The sequence below is a fragment of the Myotis daubentonii genome, chromosome 14 (genome assembly GCF_963259705.1).
Source record: "Myotis daubentonii chromosome 14, mMyoDau2.1, whole genome shotgun sequence".
Lineage (NCBI taxonomy): Eukaryota > Metazoa > Chordata > Mammalia > Chiroptera > Vespertilionidae > Myotis > Myotis daubentonii.
Window position 1 is genome coordinate 47,708,136 of NC_081853.1, and position 23,821 is coordinate 47,731,956.

The following is a 23,821-nucleotide window of genomic DNA, read 5'->3' on the forward strand; positions in this document are numbered from 1 at the left end:
TGTTAAATTCACACTCTAAGCCAGTAGTCAACTACGTAATTGGCAAACTAAGGATAGTGGCTAATTCTGGCTTGTGGTATGTTTTGTATGGTTCACTGATGAGGGATGATTTTTACCATTTTAAGAAGGTTGCAAAAAAAAAGAAAAAGAAGAATATGGGACAGAGACTGTGGCCCCCCAAAGCCTAAAATACTGTAGTGTTTGGCAGAAGAGTTTGCAGACCTCTGCTCTAAGCTGTCAGGGATTAGCAGATACCATTGGCTCTAACACTTGTTTCCACTGGTAAATTAGTATTTTCTTGTGTTTCTATCTTGTCTTCTCAGTTATGCATTAAAAAGGCATTTTTAACATGTTACTATTCAGTGTGTGGTATAGAAGTCTAAATCTTATTTCCTATAGGTAATCAATTTTCTCTTTGTTTTGTTTATGCCATAACAACGGTTATGGCTTAACTGTTAACTTTATGGCTTCTAAGGTCCAAAAACTTTCTATTTATTTTTATCTTAAAAACAGTCTTTGTTTAAAGTAGCTTTGGTATATGGATGTACATAAACTCTTACTTATTCTTCCTTTTTAATTTTACTGAGTAAAGTAATGGCTCACCTAGCCCTTTTACAAGATTTTTTAATTAAATACATTGTAACATGAATTTCCGCAACAAAGATTGTTGTGCCAATTTATATTCTAACCAGTAATGTAAGAGTAGTCCCATTTCACTAATTTTCATGTACTTGGAGTATGATCATTTAAAAATATTTAACTTTTTACACCAGAAATGACATCCATTGTTGCTTTGCTTTCTTTTTAAAAGTCATTAAGATTGTTGGATGAAGAAGAAGCAACTGACAATGATTTAAGAGCAAAATTCAAGGAACGCTGGCAAAGGACAGCATCCAACGAACTCTATAAGCCTTTAAGAGCAGGTAAAAATGTGCATAAATGACCTTCAAATTAATAATGTCTCAATTTGGATCCACATTTTTGCTTGATTAAATTAGGTTCAATTGTAAGCCTGTTTTTACTGCAACTGTTGCTATTATAGTCCAAGTATTTTTCTTCAGTTCAGTGATAAAAAATATAAAAAAGATAATTCATCCTATCTAATAAAAGAGAAACATGGTAATTGGCGTACAACCGCTACCCTTCCCATTGGCTAATCAGGGCGATATGCAAATTAACTGCCAGCCAAGATGGCGGCCGGCAGCCAGGCAGCTTGAAACTAACATGAGGCTTGCTTGCTTCAGTGACGGAGGACTCCAACGTTCCCCGCCTGCCACTGCAGGCCTCTGAGCTGGCAGTTTAAGAAACATTGTAACATATAGAAGCTAAACAAAACCCCAGAAACCAGCTTTCAGCCGGCTGGGATCTCAGAGCTGGAGTTGATACAGAGTTTCGATTATAGAACCGAAACAAACCAGATACCTGCTTTCAGGAGCGGAGGCCTACGAGCTGGAGCCTCAGAGCTAAATGTGGCCCAGAATAAAAAAGAAAAAAAGGAGCAGTTGGGAGCTTCAGTCCCAGCCTGAAAACAGCCCTCAGCCCCTCACCCAGACTGGCCAGGCACCCCAGTGGGGACCCCCACCCTGAAGGGTGTGTGACCAGCTGCAAACAGCCATCATCCCCTCACCCAGGCTGGCCAAGCACCTCAGTGGGGACCCTCACCCTGATCCAGGACACCCTTCAGGGCAAACCAGCCAGCCCCACCCATGCACCAGACCTCTATCCTATATAGTAAAAGGGTAATATGTCTCCCAGCACTGGGATCAGTGGAGCCGAGAGGCCTCCCGGCACCGGGATCAGCGTGACGGGGCAGCGCCCAAACCCCCTGATCGCCCTGCGGCCTTGTGTGTGACAGGGGGCGGGGCCACAACCTCCCTATCCACCCTGCTCTGTTCGTGACAGGGGAAGGCGCCCCAACCCCCTGATCAGCCTTGCTCTGTGCCTGATAGGGGTGAGCTCCCCAACCACCTGATCGCCCTGCGGCTCTGTGTGTGACAGGGTGCGGCACCCCAACCTCCCCCTCCCCCCCAACGGGCCCTGCTCTGTGTGTGACAGGGTAGAGCCATAACCTCCCCATCGGCCCTGCCCTGAGTGTGAGAGTGGCGGCGCCCCAACCCCCTGATCGACCCTGCTCTGTGGGTGATAGAGGGCGGCGCCCCAACCCCCTGATCCACCCTGACCTGAGTGTGACAGGGGGTGGTGCCCCAGCTCCCCTATGGGCCCTACTCTGTGAGTGACAGGGGGAAGCTCCTCAACCCCTTGATTGACCCTGCTCTGTGCCTGACAGGGTACGGAGCCCCAACCCCCCGATGGGCCCTGCTCTGTGCGTGACGGGGCAGCGCACAAACCCCGATTGGCCCTGCTCTGTGCATGACAGGGTACGGAGCCCCAACCCCCCTGATGGGCCCTGCTCTGTGCGTGATGGGCTGGCGCCGCAACCTCCCCATCCACCCTGCCTTGAGTGTGACAGGGGGCGGTGCCCCAACCCCCCAATCGGCCCTACCCTGAGCGTGACTGAGGGTGGCATCGTAACCTCCCAATCTGCCCTGCTCTGTGCATGACAGGGGAAGGCGCCCCAACTCCCCAATCGGCCCTGCTCTGAGCCCTACCAGGGGCTGCACCTAGGGATTGGGCCTGCCCTCTGCCACCCGGGAGCAGGCCTAAGCCAGCAGGGCGTTATTTCCCAAGGGGTCGCAGACTGCGAGAGGGCACAGGCCAGGCTGAGGGACCCCCCCCCCCCCCCCGAGTGCACAAATTTTTGTGCACCGGGCCTTTAGTATTCATTATGAGAAGTTCAGATTCTTGTTAAGGGTATAAAATGAAAATTAAAATGTTCCTATAACCTTTTCTATTCCAGTCATGTGCATATTTTATTAACATAAATGAGGTCATATTATATGTATTATTTTATAATTTCACTTTACTTGAATCCTGGATGGTAAAAGGTGATTTTTAACAGTTAATTTGAAGCCAAGTTATTATTTTGAAAACTTTAGTTTTTTTGAAAACTTTTTGTTAAGATAAAGGATGTCTGCATGGTAGCTAGAGAATTGTTTTATTTATCTCTATAAAATGAATTACTGCTATTGAGATTTCTCTAAAAATATATCTGCTATTATGTAAGTCAAGTTGAAGCAGTGATCCTTTGAAAGAGAATATTTTTTAAATAAGTTGTAACAATTTTGGGGATGAATGATTTCTTTCTATATTCATGAGTTGTGGGAAAAGATTAGTCAAATAGCTTTTTATTGATGGACAGTGATCACAAATGTGTTTTAAGGTATAACTGTGCTTTTGATTTATAGTTGGTTTTTCAAAAACAAAAATGCTAACACTTGACAGGAACTGAGTTTTTATTATTGAGTGAATCGGCGCCTGTAAAAGGGCAAAAAAGGAATAATCCTAAGAGAGAAGCTCCAAAATGCTGAAATTTAAGTACAAAGAATTGGGGCCTGTAGAAGGAGAACAGAACTATAAGTACAACCAACCCATAAACATTACTATTGAAATCATTATGATAACATTCTTTTTCCCACAGAGGGGGCCAACTTCAGAGCAGTTTTGGATAAAGCTTTGCAAGCGGATGGGAAAGTGAAAGAACGGTATCTGTCACACCGTGACTCCATTGCACTTTTGTGTAAGCCAGAGCCTGAGCTGAATGCTGCCATCCCTTCTGCTAACCCAGCAAAGACCATGCAGGGCAGTGAGGTAAGAAGAAGCATTTTTTTAAAAAGTATATTTTTATTGATTTTTTACAGAGAGGAAGGGAGAGAGATAGAGAGTTAGAAACACCGATGAGAGAAACATCCATCAGCTGCCTCCTGCACGCCCCCTACTGGGGATGTGCCCACAACCAAGGTACATGCCCTTGACTAGAATCGAACCTGGGACCCTTCAGTCCTCAGGCCGATGCTCTATCTCCTGAGCCAAACCAGTTAGGGCAAGAAGAAGCATTTTGATGTGGCTGGTCATCTGTTTATGAAAATGATGTTCAAGCTATTATAAATAATAAGTTACTGATTTCTTTCTTATTGGCATCTTTCTAAAAATGCAGATGTTAATTGTGGCTGTTACATTTAAAGTAGCATGATATGTACACTGAGTAATAGGTAATTATAGTAATAACATTACAATCCTGTAATAATTTTCATTTATTGATGCTTCCTGTGAGCTGGCTACTCTATTCTAGATACTCCATATGTTCGTATTTAATTAAGGTTTTATAAAAGGGAGAATATTTCCCGAAGTGGAAGGACTGGGTTTGGCTAGATAACTCTCTGACCACAGACTCCTTGCTGCATACATTATTCTGTACTGCCTTCCACCCTTCCACCATATTCCACTGGGCCTACCTCTGAAAGGAAAACTGACATGTTAATAAATGGGTAACATCATTATGGCCTTTCTGTTGGTGACAGGAAGGAGAAAATTAATAATGGGGCATTGGACTCAGAAAGTCCCAAAAGAGGAGAAAGTGCAAGTATGATGTCTTATGAGGTAATGTAGGATAAGATAGAGGCCCTGAAGTACACAGGAAAATAAGCCAAAGTGCAACAAATACTGCTGAAAACTTGAAAAAGATGAATTTCTGAGGCCATAGATTTTAAAAGTTATCAGTGTTGTTCCTTATTTGTCTTTCCACAGAAGCATTTCATGTTTTTACTCAACCAAGACTTATTAGATATCTAATCTATGTAAGGCACTGTGCTAGGTGCTTTGAAAAATTAACAAATGAATCAAAGCCTTTACCCTCCATTTACAGTCAAAGATTAGACATACACAAGGATGCAATAATACGGGATGCAATCCAGGTTAAAAACTTAAGTGTCGTAGTCACAGAAATATGCTGTGGGGATTTAGATGACACAGTACTTAAATTCCAGCATTTTGGAGCTTCTCTCTCTCTCTCTGTTGTTGTTAATCCTCATCTGAGGATTTCCCCCCATTGATTTTGAGAGAGAGTGGAAGGAAGGGGGAGAGACAGGGAGAAAGAAAAAGTGATGTGAGAGAGACACATTGATTGGTTGCCTCCTGCACACATCCCAACTGGGGCAGGGGATCGAGCCTGCCACTGAGGTTCGTGCCCTTGACCAGAATTGAACCTGCGACCCTTCAGTCCACGGGCCAACGCTCTAACCGCTCAGGAAAACTGGTTAGTGCTGGAGCTCCTCTCTTTAGAGACTTCTTAAGAAGTTGGCACATTATGAGAACAGAGAAAAAGGCAGAAAAAGTGAACCCATATTGGATCCAAGGATTGAGTGAGTAGTTGTGGTCAGAGGAGCTACTAGAGGTTCAGTGGAAACCAGCCCCCAAAGTAAGGAGAAGACTGCATAGTTGAATGTGTACAGAACCTGGATCTCTAAAGGGGTTCAGGGGACCTAATGGAACAAAGACTACAAATTACAATAGTCCTTATCCAAGGGGGATAATGAGGCCTGAAAATACATATGCTATGTTTTCCCCTCTACATCTGTACCAGTGATAAAGTTTAATTTATAAATTAGGTACAGTAATACATTAACAACAATAATAAAGGAAAACAATTATAATAATATATTGTAATAAAAGTTATGTGAATGTGATCTCTCTTAAAATATCTTAATGTACTTTTCACTTAAAAGGAGCACTTTTTGGCTTTTGGTATATCCAAATTGCCAGCATCATGCCTCTTGGCTTTGAGGTCACTATTAAGTAAAATAAGTTATTTGAACAAAGGCACTAATACCACAGCAGCCTGCTACTAAATGACAGCAGGCAGGTAGCATATACAATGTGGATATGCTGGACAAAGGGATGATTGCCCTCTGAAGAGGAAGTTGTATCCATGTGAATCATGCCTGTCCTCTCACAATACTTCTAGCTTACTTGGGGGTATTTTCTCCACAGTTTTGGTCCACTATTCGATGAGAGACTTTAGTTTCTATACTATATAAGGACATGGAGTCTGTTTCAAAATAATACTATTAGAGTGTTCCTGACTCTCACCCTGAGGCTATTTTTAAAATCAGTTCTGCATATTCCTTTTTCTAGTTTTTGTTGGACATAACTTACAGAGAGAGTAAAATGACATCTCTTATTTTTCTATTAGCTATACAGACTTTATAGGGTAAACACTTCAGAGTCATGGTTCAGGTTCCATTATCGGTTTAAATGCACCAACAGATAATAGTTGCAACCTTTAAAATGTGTATTCTATTACACCCTCCCAAAACAAACTCACATAATTACATAAATAGCTATATTTCAACAAAATAAAGGATGCTTTAATTCTTAATCTTTTCCTCTATCCCTGTCTGAATGTGCATGCCTAAGCTTCTTTAGTCAATAATGTGCCCAAAGTATAGAGTTAAACCATAAAACCTAACTACCAGTTAATAGTAATTTCTTACACGATTGAACACTTAACCTTTGTTAGGAATTATCTTGTGCACTTTATGTAGATTAGTTCAGTCTTCACAACAGTCCTGAGATAGTACTATTATTATTCTCGTTTTGCAGGTAAGAAAATTGAGTTTTCCAGGCAGTAAACTGACCTTGGTTACACAGTAATTAAGTTTATTATATCCACTAAGGGAGTAAGAGTTGAAATATTTTTCTATGGAATTAATTTTTTACTTAGATGGACAGTTCATTCATTTGTTTCTGTATTCAAATTTTGATTTAATTTTAATTTTAAATGTGAAAGTGTTTATGATTCAAAAGAGAAATCTCATTCCTTTTTTTTTCTACCTTGTTCCCATCCACTTTCTTTAAGTTATTATATTCACTAGTTTCTGATTTGTCCTTAGTGCTTTTCTTTTTGCAGAAAATACACATGCATACATATGTACATAATATATTATGTGCATGTATATCTTTATATTCAGATTTCTCCTCTCTCAAAATGCAGCATCATACACACACACACACACACACTTCTGCACCTTTTTTCTCCATTTAACAATATGTCATGGGAGTCATTTGGAAGTAAGATTTTTATCCACATTGTCGAACATCTGATTCCACTAGATCTCTTAAACAGACTTGACAGAATGTGTCCAGGTATGACACATTCTCTTCTTCCTTTAGTGTGTCTATGATTTGATGCTTCTTGGACCTCAGGAGTCATATTTCTTTCTACTGCCTATACCAGTGATGGCGAACCTTTTGAGTTCGGCGTGTCAGCATTTTGAAAAACCCTAACTTAACTCTGGTGCCATGTCACATATAGAAATTTTTTGATATTTGCAACCATAATAAAACAAAGACTTATATTTTTGATATTTATTTTATATATTTAAATGCAATTTAACAAAGAAAAATCAACCAAAAAAATGAGTTTGCATGTCACCTCTGACACGCGTGTCATAGGTTTACCATCACTGGCCTACACCCTCATTTTCTTTCTCTTTCTTTTTCTCATATATTTTTATTGATTTTGGAGAGGAAAGAAGAGGTAAAGAGAGAGAAATGTTAATGACGAGAGAGACTCATTGTTCGGCTACCTCCTGCACGCCCACACTGGTGGATTGAGCCCATAACCCAGGCTTCTGGTTTCTTTTGCAATTAAACTAAGGTTTCTTTCTTTTTTTTTCTTTTAAGGTTGTAAATGTATTAAAATCCTTATTGACAAATCTTGATGAAGTAAAGAAGGAAAGAGAGGGTCTAGAGAATGACCTGAAATCAATGAATTTTGACATGACAAGCAGATTTTTGACTGCTTTGGCTCAAGATGGTGTGATAAATGAAGAAGCTCTTTCTGTTACCGAGCTGGACCGAGTCTATGGAGGTCTTACGACTAAAGTCCAAGAATCTCTGAAGAAACAGGAAGGACTTCTTAAGAATATTCAGGTGTACTCCATATACGTTAATACAATTTACGTTTTAAAAAAATTAAAGGATAAGCCTGCTCTAATTCTATGTTCATTTAGGATTATCTTTTTTTTGCAGGTGTACATATTAATAGAAATCTGTAATCATTATTGATTGTTTTATCACACACTGAATTTGTGATGTTTTTACGTAAGGAAAGATTTAAAGCACAGTGCAACTCCAAAATAAATATTTGTTAACTTTCTAGTAATTCCTGCATGTAATATATGATTTTCATAGTTGGAAAAGTATCAATAAAAGTGTTAGGAGCTGTGCTTGATAAATAAATGTAAAAACATAAATTTTTCTATTAACAAGGTTTCACACCAGGAATTTTCGAAAATGAAACAATCTAACAATGAAGCTAACTTAAGAGAAGAAGTTTTGAAGAATTTAGCTGCTGCATATGACAACTTTGTTGAACTTGTAGCTAATTTGAAAGAAGGCACAAAGGTATGGTGTACTAAAGAAACAGTAGCTATCCAGTATAGATGTGAATATGTAATTTGGGAAGTTAATTGTTTTTTTTTCCAGTTGGATAAAAAAAAAATTTTATTTTTGCCTTGAATTTGTTAGCTTTAATGACTTTGCCTCTGAGATGTTTGTTATAAGATCTTAACGAAGGTGGCACCGTTTCATGGGAACTTTGATGAATTGTGTATTTCACAAGGCAGAACGTGGTTTAAGATTTGATGTAACAGGAATTAGCCCAGACATATCAAAAGCCAATGACACCTTTTTAGGAGAGGGATGTGGGGGTGGAAAGTTGACCAGTTTGAATGACTTATGAGGAAACAGCTGTTCTGTGGTGGGGAAGGTGGGTGGGTGGGTATGGCTTTTATATTCTGTGCTTTCTATTGGATGATGATAGACTTGTGATCTGTCTGAGTCTCTGAGTGCTTACTAAATATGCCTATTCTTTAAAGAGTTTAGGGAAATGCTTGTATTTTTAACAATTACTTTCCTTATGAGAGAACAAGTGATTTTTAAGTTTCCTGGCACATCACTCCTTTGGTACTTTAATTCCATTATGATCATTGGGTAAAGTTGTCTCGATGTAAATACAGTAGATAATCATGTAAAACCCTCTAAAGAGTGGGTAGAAATACTGCAGAGCCTTTCAAAATAGAGAGGATAGTAAAATATTTTAATTTTGTTTAATAAAATGCTTTGTTGAAATAGACAAGTGGAAATTCTTCTAAGGGCTTCTGAAATGATGCTGCATTTTTGAAGTGAATTTCAGATCTAATCCTTCCAATGAAATAGGGCTAGTGTGTGAGGAATTGGGAAAATGTACAAAACATGGTCCAAAACTTTTAACTTGTTACCATTTAATTTTTAGTGATATTGTTCTCTAAAAGCGGTTTTATTTTTATTTTCTTTAGGAGTCTTAGCTCATATTTAATATTAAGTTAGACTTAAGTAATAATGACTGTGTCTAATGTAGAAAACTTTTAGTTTTTAACTTTTAACTATTATTGACAATTGAGCTTTAGGTTGTGTTCCTCAGATTAAAAATTGTTCTGGTTTTTTACTTGTATTTGTTCTTTGCTTATAGTTTTACAATGAGCTGACCGAAATCCTAGTCCGGTTCCAAAACAAGTGCAGTGATATAGTGTTTGCACGGAAAACAGAAAGAGATGAACTCTTAAAGTAAGTTTGTTTTCTGTATTAAATTGTACTTAAAATATTTTTGTTTAAAAAACCAACCTTGTGGAGACTTTTGGGGTAAACTTGACAGTATGAGATAGCAATTTCTTTCCTTTGCTCCTGGGTATTTTATAAAACAAATAAGCAAAAATATGCATGGTCTGGAAACAAGAAGATAGAAAAGAGCAGAAACTCTAGATGTAGGAAGTACAGTGATGTCACTGAAATGATAATAAAGCAGCGCAGGGTGGCAGATCTCAGGAAATGCTGATAAACCTAAGTAGTTTACTTTGTGGTGGCAAATAGGTTCCTTACATAAACTAGAGGTACAGAACCTGGGGAAGATGGCGAATCCCTTTCTGAAGGAGACTGCTGAGAAAGCGGGGCCAGTAACAGGACTCATTCCATGCTTAGTAGTCAGTAGAGGGTTGACAGCATTGATATGAAGAGACTATATTTATCAAGGAGAAAAAATGGACAAAATGTAACAAAACCTATAGATCAGTGGTTCTCATCCTGTGGGTCGCCACCCCTTTGGGGGTCCAATGACCCTTTTACAGGGGTCGCCTAAGACCATCGGAAAACACATATATAATTACATATCGTTTTTGTGATTGATCACTATGCTTTAATTATGTTCAATTTGTAACAATGAAAATACATCCTGCATATCAGATATTTACATTATGATTCATAACAGTAGCAAAATTACAGTTATGAAGTAGCAACGAAAATAATTTTATGGTTGGGGGTCACCACAGCATGAGGAACTGTATTAAAGGGTTGCAGCATTAGGAAGGTTGAGAACCACTGCTATAGATGAAGAACATTCACCAAAATAATAATGTAACAGGACAGGTGAAAATTTTGAGCTAACATTTTACTATGGGGAAAAAAAAGGGTTAGGAAGCAATCTTTCTAAGGCACATCGAAAACAAATGCTAGAACTCGAGATGGTGAGTAAACAGGTGATAAAACATGTCAGAATTCATGAGAGAGAAGAGAAAAACAAACCATCACAGATCTAAGATGAAATGGGAAGGAGCACAAAAGGAGAATATAGACAGTGAAGAAAACACAGGAACACATAGTAGAAATGAGGAAATCAAAAGAAAATGAAACCAAAGTAAAGATAGAATTAGGGATGGGCAAAGAAAAACCAAGAGTGAATTATTATATCAAAAGGCTTATTACCTAATTTATAAAGAACTCCTATAGTCAGGAGGAAAAACCCAACGGAAAAGTGAGCAAAGGATGCAAACAAATATAAGTGGTTCTTAAGCATAAAAACGACATTCAAAGGAAAATGCACACATTGAAATTACTCAGAAATAACACTTTTCAGATTGGCAAAAATCTGGAAGTTGTTTAACATGCTTTATTAGCACACGTGGGGGAATAGGTCCCGTGCATTGCTGTGAGAGTGCACATTGGTGCAGTCCTTGTGTGGAGCACTTTAGCTACCAAGGTCAGGTTTACAAATCCATAGATCCTTTATTCTGTTTTTGAGAATTTATTCTGAGGATACATTAGCATATGCTAGAAATGACATATTTATGAGCTAATTCGTTTCTGCATTGCTTGTAGCGGTAAAAGAATAGAAACAAATCAAACATCCAGGACTGGTGAAATGGATGAAGCTGCAGCTGTACACTGAAATACAAGGCAGCTATTTACAAAAAGAGAGTGTTTTCTGTTTGCTGATATGGAAGGTTTGCTAAGATAGTTAATGTATAGAAAAGGTTAGGCACAGAACAGTTTGTAAAGTATGTTTTTTTTGTGTGTGAAAAGGGAGAGGATATATGCATTTGAATTGTTTTATTTATGCATAAGGAAACTCAGGATGAGCTCCTAAGAAAGAATAGTGGGTATCTGTCTGGGGAGTGAATGGTGGAGTGGGAACTGGCAGGCAGGGGTCTTTCACTTTTTAAAGTTTTGAGTCATGTGAAAGAATATATAATCTTTTCAGATAATTACACTAATCTAAATAATGGATTTCATGTTTTTATAGTCAAAACCAAGTATTCTGATCTTAACTTGTTGGATTGTGTTCATCCACCCCCTCCACTTTTTATTTTTTGAGCTGTAGAACCTTTTGCTCAAACTCCGTCTTACAGAGAATCTCAGTTTGTAAAATAGATTAAAATGGATCTTGCTCAGATCCAAGCAGGGTGCAGGGCTTATAGTGGGACCTTTGTTAAAATCACTGTTATGCTCAGGGCCTAAATTCTTTAAACATTCTTATTGAATGTCAAATAAAAACAAGAAAAGTATATATAGATGTATATCTTGTTGAATATTCATAAACTGAGCATACCCCTGTACTGAGCACTTTTAAGCACCCCAGAAGCATAACTAATGCATCCACCTAGTCATTATCCCCTCTCCCATAGCAATCACTGCCTTGACTGAGAGTGTAGACTAGTTTCTCCTGTGTTTGCACTGTATATAAATGGAATCATATGTACTCTTTTGTGACTGGCTTTCACTCAACATTATGTTAGTGAGATTCATCTGTATGATGTTCCTGTATGTATTTCATTGTATGAATATACTGTAGTCTTATTTATCAGTACTATTTTTGAGTATTTGAGTAGTTTTTAGTTTTGGGCTATTGTAAATGGTGTGGGCATGAAGGTTCTAAAACACACTGTCCAATATTTATTACAGTTAGCAGTAAAAGAATAGAAACAAATCAGATGTCTAGAGCTGGTAAATTAAATAAAGGTACGTCTGTATGTTGATACTGTGCAGTCACATGTACAACTTAAAATTTAAAATCCCTAGTAGCCACATTAAAAAAGCTAAAAGAAACAGGCAAAATAAAATTCAGTAATACATTTTGTTTAACCCAGTATGTCTAAAGTAGCATCATTTCAAAATATAATCAATGCAAAAATTATGAAGGAGATAGTTTATTCCTCTCTCCCCCACACTAAATCTTAGAAATCTGGCATGTAATTTACACTTATAGCACATCTGTTTTATTTAAGTGAGATTTTGGGATGGATTTCAATTTATCTTGATAGAGGGGATTTACAAATGTTTTTCTGTTTTTTAATACTGTATTTTAATGGTCTTTTCAACTATCTCTTTTATGAATTTACCTTAGTAATATATTTTGAGGTCTCTTTTAACATGAAATAGCTCAGTGCCATGCTTTTTTTGAATATCTTTAGAAAGTATTTATTAAGAAATTTATAAAATGGTTTGAATAGATTAGCTTTCTCACCTGTTGTTACGGTTTCTGTAAATAGTGATTAAAATATTAGTGAGATGACTATGAGGTGACTATGAGCTGCTGTAATTTTCTGGTTGTTCTGTTAGGAGTTTCTCATCTAGAGGATGACCTCTTATTAGACTGGGCAGAAGCTCTAGCTGGTTTGGCTCAGTGGATAGAGCATCAGCCTGTGGACGGAAGGGTCCTGGGTTCGATTCCTATCAAGGACACATGCCCGAGTCTCAGGCTTGATCCCCAGTTGGGGGTGTGCAGGAGGCAGCCGATCAATGATTCTCTCTCATTATTAATGTTTCTATCTCTCCCTCTCCCTTCCTCTCTGATATTAATAAAAATATATTAAAAGAAAAGAGAGGGCAGTCGTTTAGGACCACTTACCCAGTTTGACATCTTTCTTACTCTAGCTGTAACTATGACCTCTGAAAGTTTTCCTTTTTTCCTAGGCTTCAGAAGTAGCATAAGAACTAATTTCATTTTATTAAATAGGAGGGAGAAAGAAGATTTAAGGTAGTTCTAGTCAAGAACATAAACGTAGCATGTTTTAAAATAGCATCATTGTTTTGAATCTATTTTCTGTGTTTCATGTATGAAGAAAAGAAAAGCACCTGATATTTTATGTGTGTTGGGTTTTCTTTTATTGTGTTAATTTCTAACACTTGTCTTTAATAAGGGACTTGCAGCAAAGCATTGCCAGAGAACCTAGTGCTCCTTCAATTCCTACACCTGCCTATCAGTCCTCTCCAGCTGGAGGACCTGCCCCCACTCCTCCAACTCCAGCGCCAAGAACCATTACGGTCAGTAAGCCAACATTTGTACATGGACGTTTACATTAGTGACAGCTTGCTTGCTGTAAAGGATGGAACAGACTTCATGTTGGATAAATCTGTGGTCACCATTTTGATCAGGTGACCAACATGATGTTTTGCAGTGTGAAGAATTCTTGCCAAAAAATCTTTAACTTGAATCTAATCATGTCTTTAGAACCAACTTTCAGTTTATAGCAAATGGGGCGATGAAACAAGAAGTTCAGTTGTGCCAGTAGAAAACAATTGGACAAATCCAGAACGGGGACATTTTGTGAGATACTTGGCTTGATCTTTTCTAAAAGGGGATGTCATAGAAAGAAAAAATAGGCAGAGGGCTTGTTCTAGGTTGAAAGAGTGGAAAGATTCATAATAGCCAAGTGCAATACGTGAATCTTGATTGGGTCCATAAAAATACATGTAAGAGCTTCTTTTGGTGATAAGTAGGAAAACTTAAATGTGGAGTGGATACTTGATGATATTAGGGAGTAAGAGTTAATTTTCTTAGGGTGAAGTGGTCCTATGATTATATAGGGGAATATTAGAACTTACATGTGTATTACACTATTCTTTTAAGTGTTCTGGTCTTTAAAAAATTTCATAATATGTTGAGATCAGGATGAGATTACAATAATAAACTGTACCTAACCTGCTCCTTCCTCCCACCTCAGTTGTCTAATCATTGGGAGAAGCAGTGAGCAGTAAATGATTATTGGGCATCAGGAAAAGAGCAGTGGCTACCGAGGATCCACAAATTCGAGAATTAGCCCTAGCCTGTTTAGCTCAGTGGATAGAGCATCAGCCTGCAGACAGAAGGGTCCCAGGTTTGATTCTGGTCAAGGGCACGTACCTGGGTTGCAGGCTCCTCCCTGGCCCGGGCCCTGGTTGGGGCTTGTGCAGGAGGCAATCAGTCGGTGTGTTTCTCTTACATCGATATATCTGTCTTTCCCTCTCTCTAAAAAAAAAACAAAAACAATGGAAAAATATCCTCAGGTGAGGATTAAACAAACAAACAACAAATTGGAGAATTATTCCTCAACTATGATACATTTCTAGAGTAATAAGCCAACATTTAAGAATGGGAATTAGAAGTATATATGGTTGGAATCTGTAGCGTTTCTCTCATGCCCCCTCATTTATTTTAATTGATAGCAATTTGAAAGAAACATGAAACATTTTATAGTTAATGCTGACTTCTCCTTATAGCCTAGTAAGCCTCAGCCCCCAGCCCGGCCTCCACCTCCTACGTTTCCAGCAAATCGAGCACCTGCTGCTGCTGCCTCAGCTCCCGCAGTGACTGGGACTCCTGCACCTGCTGCATCCCAGACTCCTGGCTCAGCTCCCCTTCCACAGGCCCAGGGGCCCCCCTACCCCACCTATCCAGGATATCCCGGGTAAGGCGGAAACTGTGTTTATCCCAGTGAATCAACTAATCTGCTCTGGTTAACCTGTTAAAAACAGGGTTGTCGCTTCTCTGAATGGATGTGTCATAAATAAATAATCTACATTGTCAGCTCATGCAGAAGTAAAAATAATGTTATAGTCACTTATTTGAGTAGTTGGGATAGCCATTTCCAAGCATATTTATGTTTTTAGTTTTTACATACTGGGTTTATATCAAATCTCTTCTGTATGGAATTCAGAATATGTTTCCTTGATCCCATTTATTTAGGTGATAAGTGCCTTTTCTGAGCTTAGCGTGAGCCAGACTGATACAGCCTTATTTATATTCCTGTACTTTGAAATCTTTGCATATTGATAAACTGTTGAGCAGAAATTTATGCAATTATGGAATGTATTTTCTTAAAGATCTGCTTTCTTTGTGATAATTAGTTAAAAATCAAGACATTTGACTATTTTTAAGTGTGCTTCAAACTTTAAGTCCATTCTGTCTTTCCACTATTAAGAATTTTTACAAATAGTAAATTTATATGCATTACAGTGAACTTGATATTCTTTCATTTCCATTAATAACAGGATTAGGAACACTTTTCTCTAACAGGTACCTTGAAACAGCTGTTTTCTTCTCTCCACTGTTCTCTAATAGACTGAGAAATGGAGACAAATGGCTTTCTTGGAAAAACTGGTATTAGAATAATTATAGTATGTTTCTTTTTTTTCGTATTTGATTTATCAATCCAATTCTTTTCTTCTTCCCATCAGGTATTGCCAAATGCCCATGCCCATGGGCTATAACCCTTATGCGTACGGCCAGTACAATATGCCATATCCGCCAGTGTATCATCAGAACCCTGGACAGGCTCCGTTCCCAGGACCCCAGCAGCCTTCATACCCCTTCCCTCAGCCCCCACAGCAGCCTTACTATCCACAGCAGTAATATGTCTGCTCAGAAGCTCAGCTGGTTCAGTTCAAAGGGAAAGAATACTAACCTGCAATAAGTGTACTAAACTCCATGCTCTGGTTAATATAATGCACTCTACTCTGAATGCAGTGTATAATTTCTGTCTGCGGCTACAAACTGAAAGCTGTGCCCCAGTTCCACATTTGATTGCACATGTGAGATTTGCTGCTGTTGCAGTATAAACACTAGGTATACTAGGATTTGAAATAAATTATATTACAGTTCATAAAAGTTGAAAATAAGAAATTAAACCCACAAGAGAAACCTTTGAAATAAATATACTTATGTCTACAGAAGCTGTGATTGGGTTACCAGATACTTACAGTGATGGTTTAAATACTGATATTCAAGAAAACCAAGTTTTCTTTCTCTTTTGGTTTATTGATTTGGTTTAATTTCCATTATGCTATTTTGCATAATCAAAGCATTGTAATCTTATAATTTAAAAATAAATTACTTAAGAACAGTTTTTATTGTTATGTTTTGTCATTGATTCTCATTACTGTCTAATTTCTTTGTAGTATTAGTCTCATTTTATATGTACATGAGTTAAACAGATACTGTGTTTAAGTGCATGATTAGTGCAGGTTAATAGTCAGGTTCAAGTACATTTTATGGGAAAATGAAAAGTATCATAGTTTATCTTTCATGTGCTGATTAATATATTAATTTTGAAATTTATTTTGAAAAGTCCTATAATGTGGAAGGAACACAATTGGTACCAAAGATTCTTCAAATAAATATACAAATAAATATGTATATTTATTGTTTTATTAATTTCTCCAAGAAATTGGTACAAATTCTGGTAATTATTTTTTTTATAACCTGGTTAAAATACATTATTTACAATACTGTCTAATATAAACAGGATTGTTTAAAGAAAATTTACTGTACCCTTCTTTTTTCCACCTTACTGTCTTAACTTGGTAACATTTAGTGCACAATGTATGTGAGTAGATTTAAGCCCTTTCATTTTTATGCTCCTAAAGATTGGACTATTTTATAATTCAGGGAGCACACAAAACAGTTGTTGGGAGCATATGCCAATTCTGGAATAGGCTGTGTATTTAATATTAATCTCTGCTGTTAAAGATAACTAATCACTGTATAAACCTCAGTAAAAGTAGTGAGCCATGCTTCATGGAATGAGAAAATGAGAAAGGAATGAGTTGTTTGATATCACAGTGGGATCTGTTCTGCGTGAGATTCATTTCTGAACACATCAGGCATATGAGCAGTTTTCCAATGGATTAGTTTATGCTTATTCTTTAAGTTTTAATGCCTACATTTTCTTGCCTTATTGTTTCATTTAAATGGTACTGTCACTTGGTACACTGTGGTTTTCATTGGCAGTTTGGGTTTATGTTTTAAATGTTGGATTGAAGGTGTCATTGTAAAAAAGAGTGAATTGGTTTTAAAATATATGTATATTTCAAAATCTTTGTTGTATGTAGAAAACATGAAGGCATATTACTGCAATATAAATTACCTTTACATGGAATATTACAGTTGGTTTAAAGTCCAGTAGTTAAAACCTTGGCAAAAGATAGGTTTTTACATATCAAAGCTAAATTTTATTAATGTGGAATCATCAAGTGTGACATGGCTTGTTTGACTCTTGTGTAAATGACATTTAAGTTATACATTCTTATTACTCAAGGTGTCATATACTAACATAAGATACTCCGTGAGAGGGGTGTTCCAAATTGCTAGTTTATAACTCTTGTTAATGCAGAAAAAAACAAAAACAAAGTTGGCCTGAATATTCTCTTGGGGAAAGATGGTGCTGAAGAAAGAGTAAGTGCATCCAAAGGCGAAAAGAGAAGTTATCAGGCCTTTAGCCCATTTCCTGTGCTAAGGTAGGCCTGCTCCCAGAGCGCCACGGGAAGATGGTTAAAACATTCTAGGAGACGGGCTCAGCCCTGGTGCCAGCCTCTTCCAGCATGCCCGGAGCTGCTCAGCAGCCTAGCACCATTCCTCCTGTCCATTCACTCACCCCTTAGGTAATCGAGGATGCTTCTTTTGGCCATCTGTGTCTAGGTGCCGATGACCAAGGCTCGGCAGGTCTGTTTATAGGCCTGTCTGCTGTCATCCTGTTGGCTCATGGAAAGACGTTTCTCTGAAGTCTATTTTGCATTCTAGCAAACAAGAATGAAGCCTTCACTGGGCTCATTTTTCTCAAACTTTTTTATCCTTTGCTTAGCTTCCAGTATCCTACAAAATACCCTGAAAAAGGTGTCCTGGATAATGCTGTTTTGGCGATAGGAGAGTGTCTCTCTAGTTCAGGTATGTTAATACCTGTGTTTATAATTAGACTTTTTGATGATCTTTTGGGAAACCATTCCCAGTCCATTTAGGTTCGACTTTGGAACACTGTTTCAGAATGGATTATACTTCCAGTGATGGAGCTCTGGATAGAGAGCCACCAAACACTAACATTTCTTTTTCTTAGTCGCAGACGGGTGGTCTGATCTCTCAGTCTCGTGTAAAGTACCTGGCTGTTACTCTGCCCCTTGCTCTCTATTCTCAGTTAAGAAAAATACTCATACATCACTGCAGACCATTCAGTCCTTGTGATATAACCATGTACCCGTACCTCCAGCTTTGCAATGTTTAATCTCCCCTCCCCAAATCTAAATGTTACAGAACAAAGACCAAGATTTCACAGCCTTCTGTCCCTGACCTTCTATCCCAGTGTTGAACTAGCCTTTCTAGTCCAACACATTTTGTAAAAAGTTTTCCATGAGAGCTTTACAGTTTGCAAAAGTGCTTTGTACAATGCAACTTGTTAAGTAGGTTTTAGTTTGCTAGTGGGAATTTTTTTTTATCGGTATATCTTGAAGAATCTTGCTATTAACCTAGTGGCATCTTTTTTTTTTAAACAACTGCAATTCTTAGTTGACTTACGGAACAGGATACAAAGTAGGAAAAAACTGCTATAGTATTGTTATTACTAGTTTAACTGTAGACTTTAAAACTAAATGGTGATTATAAGATTTACATGGAAGGGCAAAGAAGGAAAAATTCTATTTTTAAAGAAAAAGAGAATATTCAGGCTTTATTTCTGGTATGAAGTTTATATTTTTAAAAAATCCTATATTATCACACCAGAGATTTTAGATTCTTTTCTGGTTACAAACATTGCTGGTAGTTGGATTATATTTTTATTGTATTCATTTCTCTTAGGGGGGAAATTGTAAAGAAACAAAGAGGTTCCAGATGAATGTATCCTGGAAATAAAAGTTGAAAGATTCTTATTTCTTTGGAGTATGAATTCTTATTTAAAGTTTTTATTCTTCAGCTCTATAGTTTCTGTAATTTCTTTAACAAATGGTGGGTTGGGAATAAAAAATAGCCACTTTGACTAAGTGCATGAGACTATAAAACGAAGACAATGTTTAAATGTTTTCCTAATAGCTGTCCACCCTATGATTTATCATGGACGGACCATGACCATGTTTTTTGTTATGGTTTTCCCTCCGTTTTTTCAGATGACTAATTTCAAGTGTCATTTTTTGGGTTGATTTTTTGAAAATGTTTGACAAGTTTATGTTAATTGAGCACTGGAGGGGGTGGTGAAACGCGTTTATCTTTTAAAACATATTTTCTTCCTCGTTCTCCCATGTGCTAAGGTCAGCTACAACTGTTTTATTATGTAGCTCAGGATACACAATTTGTCCTAAATTGTTGATTTTGTATCCCTTTCAACAGTTCAGGGTGAATAAGCTAACTCCAAGAATGAAGTCCGAATTCTTATTATGTATATTTTAAATATAGAAAAGTTGGGCATAGTTAAATCATTAAAAAAAAAAATCCTCACCCAAGAATATGTTTATACTGATTTGAGAGAGAGAGAGAGAGAGAAACATTGGTGTGAGAGAGCAACATTGATTAGTTGCTCCCAGCCGTCACCCCCCCTCCAACCTGCCCCTACATGTGCTCTCAAGGATTTATATTCCAGGAAAGAAAACAATTGAACTGACAGTTGGTTTGAAGGTGATAGTATATTAAGATGTGAATTTGTGGCAGGGAGTTCTCCATGCTTTTCTCCCCTTTTCAGCTCCGGCTAGAGACCCTTTGCTTGTTCCTGCCTCAGGTGGTGGTGCTAGGTCGGGGAGCAGAAGCTGGAGTCTGGGCCAGGGTTTGAAGGAAGTGACAAAATCTCGGAGGGGATAGTTTTTGGTATAGAGGGATGGTGGCACGCTCCCAGCAAGGCAGGGCTTCCATGGCTGAAGGGACCATTAGGTGGGCAGCATGAAACTGACTCAGGACCTGGGTTGGGGAGCCAGCCAGCAATGTGTGAGTCTGAGGTGTTTGTTTTTTTTGTTTTTTGTTTTTTTTTTTAATATTTCTATTGATTTGAGAGAGGGAGAGTGAGAGAAACATCAATGATGAAAGAGAACCATTGGTTGGCTGCCTCCTGCATGTCCCCACTGGGGATGGAGCCTGCAGCCTGGGCATGTGCTCTGACCTGGAAATGAACCGTGACCTCCTGGGAATCAACCACTCCGGCCAGGCGAGTCTGAGGTGTTTTATTTATTTTTTATTTATTTTATTTTTTATCACCCTGCATGGGATGGGCTTTAGCGTCAGAAACAAATGACCTCAATAAGTAAGGAAATGGATATTGCTTGTGTGCGTGGGTTGGTAAGCTTCAACTCGCAGCCACCTGCTGCACTGGGCCGTCTGGGACAGCGCAGAATGTTCATGCTGTGCACATCTGCACGCGTGGTCTGATGGCAGCGCTGCATTCATGTTCCCTTAATCTGTGCCTTCTCTTCCATGTGCCTGTAGTTCTGTGGTATCTGCCTTCCTGCAGATGAAACCTCTTGCTGATTAATGCTTTAGTGCATGTTGTGGAAGAGGGGGGCTGAGATCATAAGAGCCACTCACAAGGGATGGCCTGCTGGAGTAGGGCAGTGAGAGGACCTGACCTTACCAGGGACTCCATCCAGGGAATTGGAGCCCCCCCCCCCCACTCCCACTCCCACTCCCACTCCCCTGTCCTTGGAATGTCTCGCGGCCCACCATTCTCACTAGGAACCAGTTTTAAGGTCGGAACCTTGAAAAACAGGTGTTGAGAGACTCTGGACCGGATACGTGACAGAACCACGTTAAGGCCTCGGTATAAACTTTTCAGATTCTGGCAGGCGGTGCCGAGACCTACTCATCGTTAATGGGTTGTTAGAGGCAGCCTGACCTGGGCCCCAGTTCTGGCCTCGTCCCCCAGCAGCTGTGTGATTCTGAGCAAGACATGCCCGCTGTCCACCTCCATATCCTCGGTGAAACAGGTAACAATCCGTCCTCAGGGTGGGGCAATGCCTGAAGGACTGGCCCCTCTAGGTGCTTAAACATGAATAGAATTGGCTCTCTGTCAATTACACAGGCTCTACCTGACCGCCATGTGGTTCACGGCACAGAAAGTTTTATTAACCTCCAGTTTTATTAATGAAAACGTTCTGGGGAAGAGTGACAATTTCCAGTTAGACCACAAGAGGGCACTATTTCCCAACGAATGTTTTCAAAGATCACAGCAGGGCTTTTTCTTATTCCCTCTCAACTCTTGTTCTAAAATTGGTTCAAGTTTTCTCTTTTACCTTTAGCAATGTCATGGGGGCCCTGCGAAGAGGCTCTGTATCTGCTTCCCTGCCAAGAGCTGAAGCATCCTTGCATTGTGAATCGAGGAAGCTGTGAAACAAAACAGTGAGTCTCCCAGGCGTGAGAGAACTCTTAGGGCCCACGGCGCATTTCCTGTCCCCCCAAACCCCCAAGCGAAAGCATACCTTGTGAAGCAGAGAGTACACTCGATTTGATATTCTAATAGGAACAGACCCTCTTTTAGGGTGGAAACCTAGCTGAAGGCTTTCCCGTAATTAAAGGCGGTTAGAAGAAGGTGTGTTTGGGAGTGGGAGAGGGGAGGGGGCCAAGGCGGGTGGGGAGGAGGGCGGGAGCGTAGAACTTTACAGGCAGAGAAAGGATGTGATCCTATAATAAAAACCCGGGACCCAGCCAGGCCTGCACTTGGTTCTGCAGTGTTTGCCCCCGGGGCTGATTTTAATGGGAACAATTTCACACGTTCCTTGTCCTTTGGCCACATCAGCACACAGGTCACTGTATATATTTCAGGACTCAGAATAGAGGTCTTAGAGTGTCTAATGGCTAAAGGCAGCAGCCATTTTGACAAGTCAGCATCTAACGCAGGCCCAGCTCTGCAAACCTCGCTGGCCCTGAAGTAGGCCAGGCGGAAGGAAAGGCAGGGAAATGCTGTGTGGGAGGGGTCACTTCCACTGGGTATCCAGTGCTGAGTGCAGCCCCACCCACTGACTCTCCAATTAACATCTGTTACCCTGTCTGCTTCTCTGACCTTTAATGATCGTTGCTGTTGTTTTTGTAATTTTAATTATGAGTAACACTGTCCTTTCTTTTTTCTTTTATTCCCTCCCTCCCTCCCTCCCGCCCTCCTTCCCTGCCTCTCTGTCTTTCTTTCATTCACTCATTCCTTCACTCATGCATGAATGCTGCACAGAACGCTTGGCACACGTTGGATAAACATGTCTACTCTGCATAGGGTCTTTTGGGGTATGTCTGCTGCATGACCACCAGGCACGTTGTTGATCAAGCAAGTTGAGTCTCAGTTTCCTCATCTATAAAGCGGGCGTCATACTCCCCACCTCATGAAATTAGAAAGCAAGGCGTGTACCGTCAGCACCATTCCTGGCTATTGCTGTTGAGGATCCTAGCTTTGCTCCTTGGGCCTGTGGTGTCCACGGGGCAGGCAGTTAGCAGCAGCCAGGCACCCACGATACCCCAGTGAACTTCATGCTCTTCGTTAAAGTGCCGCAGGTTTATTCTGTGAGGCGACGGTGTGCCAGACTCGGGCTGGCCTGGGCGCAGTCCCAGATCTGACACCTAATGGCCGCAAGACCTGAAGCTAATCACGCGGCCCCTCTGTGCTTCAGCGTCCCCGTCCCCGTGTTTAAAAAAGGCGCAGGATGGCACTTTCTGCATAAGGTTATTGTGAGTTAACACAGGAAGCGCATGCAGCATGGCCCTGGCACACAGGAAGCTCTCCAAAGGCTGAGCTTGGATGACTGTTGTGATTGCCCGAGGCAGCTTGTGAAGTGTTCTCTGATGACAAACCCAAGTCTGCTAGTCCGGCTGGACCAGCGGGCTCATGTCCCTGGACCCAGTCCCCTCAACATGCCATGGTGAGACAGGGATGGGGGCAGTGGTGGGATGGGGGCAGTGGTGGTGACGGGTGCTGGGGGAAGTCACTGAGAGCATGTGCCTGCCGGTTAGTGCTGGAGAAGCTGGGCCTGGCAGCTGCAGGCTCCTCACCCCTCCTCTGCCCTTGTGCTCGAATGTACATTCTGCCCACCGTGCCCACAGTGGGAGTCAGGTTCAAGGACGCAGCCTTGAGGGAGTCCGTGCTGGTGAGACCTCTGTGCGGAATACGTGACCAGGCCCGGTTCAAGCCTCTGTCTGAGCTTTAAGATCCTGGTGGACGGTGTGGATCCACCCGTCTTGTGACGGCCCCAGACAACCCTCTGGAGTAGGTTCCCTTGCTGGTGAGACCTGCCACCTGGCAACTGGAGTGGCCGCTCCCTGACCTCCGTGTATGGGCCCAGTTTTCACCAACATGGGTCGGAGGGGGTGTGTGTGGGATTGTGGCCGGGGATGGTAGGGGTCGTTGGAGATGGCGATGGGTGCTGGTGCAGTGATGGCGGGTAGTTGCTGGCAGTCTGGGTGCAGGAATGGCGATGGAGTCGTTGGAGGTGATGATGGACCCAGGGAGGCCGCGGCAGTGGGTGGGGCAGGAGGACTGGCCCTCCTCTCGGAGGCCTGAGAGGCCCCGAGCTGTGACCAGCTTCAGGATGAGGTGTGCCCCCGAGTGCGGGGTGGGTCGGGGCGCAGAGC

At 40.3% G+C, this 23,821-nt stretch overlaps 1 protein-coding gene across 2 annotated transcripts in view; it reads left to right on the forward strand.

The window, feature by feature from the left end:
- The window catches only part of PDCD6IP (programmed cell death 6 interacting protein), a 46,577-nt gene extending 27,416 nt beyond the window's left edge, over positions 1–19,161 (forward strand). For both annotated transcript variants that reach the window (XM_059664207.1, XM_059664208.1), the window contains exons 11-18: positions 812–923; positions 3,539–3,708; positions 7,582–7,830; positions 8,170–8,304; positions 9,410–9,504; positions 13,410–13,533; positions 14,749–14,936; positions 15,706–19,161. In XM_059664207.1, coding sequence (XP_059520190.1) covers positions 812–923; positions 3,539–3,708; positions 7,582–7,830; positions 8,170–8,304; positions 9,410–9,504; positions 13,410–13,533; positions 14,749–14,936; positions 15,706–15,880 — 1,248 coding nt within the window. In that variant the 3' untranslated portion in view covers positions 15,881–19,161. The remainder of the gene's footprint in view (positions 1–811; positions 924–3,538; positions 3,709–7,581; positions 7,831–8,169; positions 8,305–9,409; positions 9,505–13,409; positions 13,534–14,748; positions 14,937–15,705) is intronic.
- Positions 19,162–23,821: the final 4,660 nt, after the last annotated feature.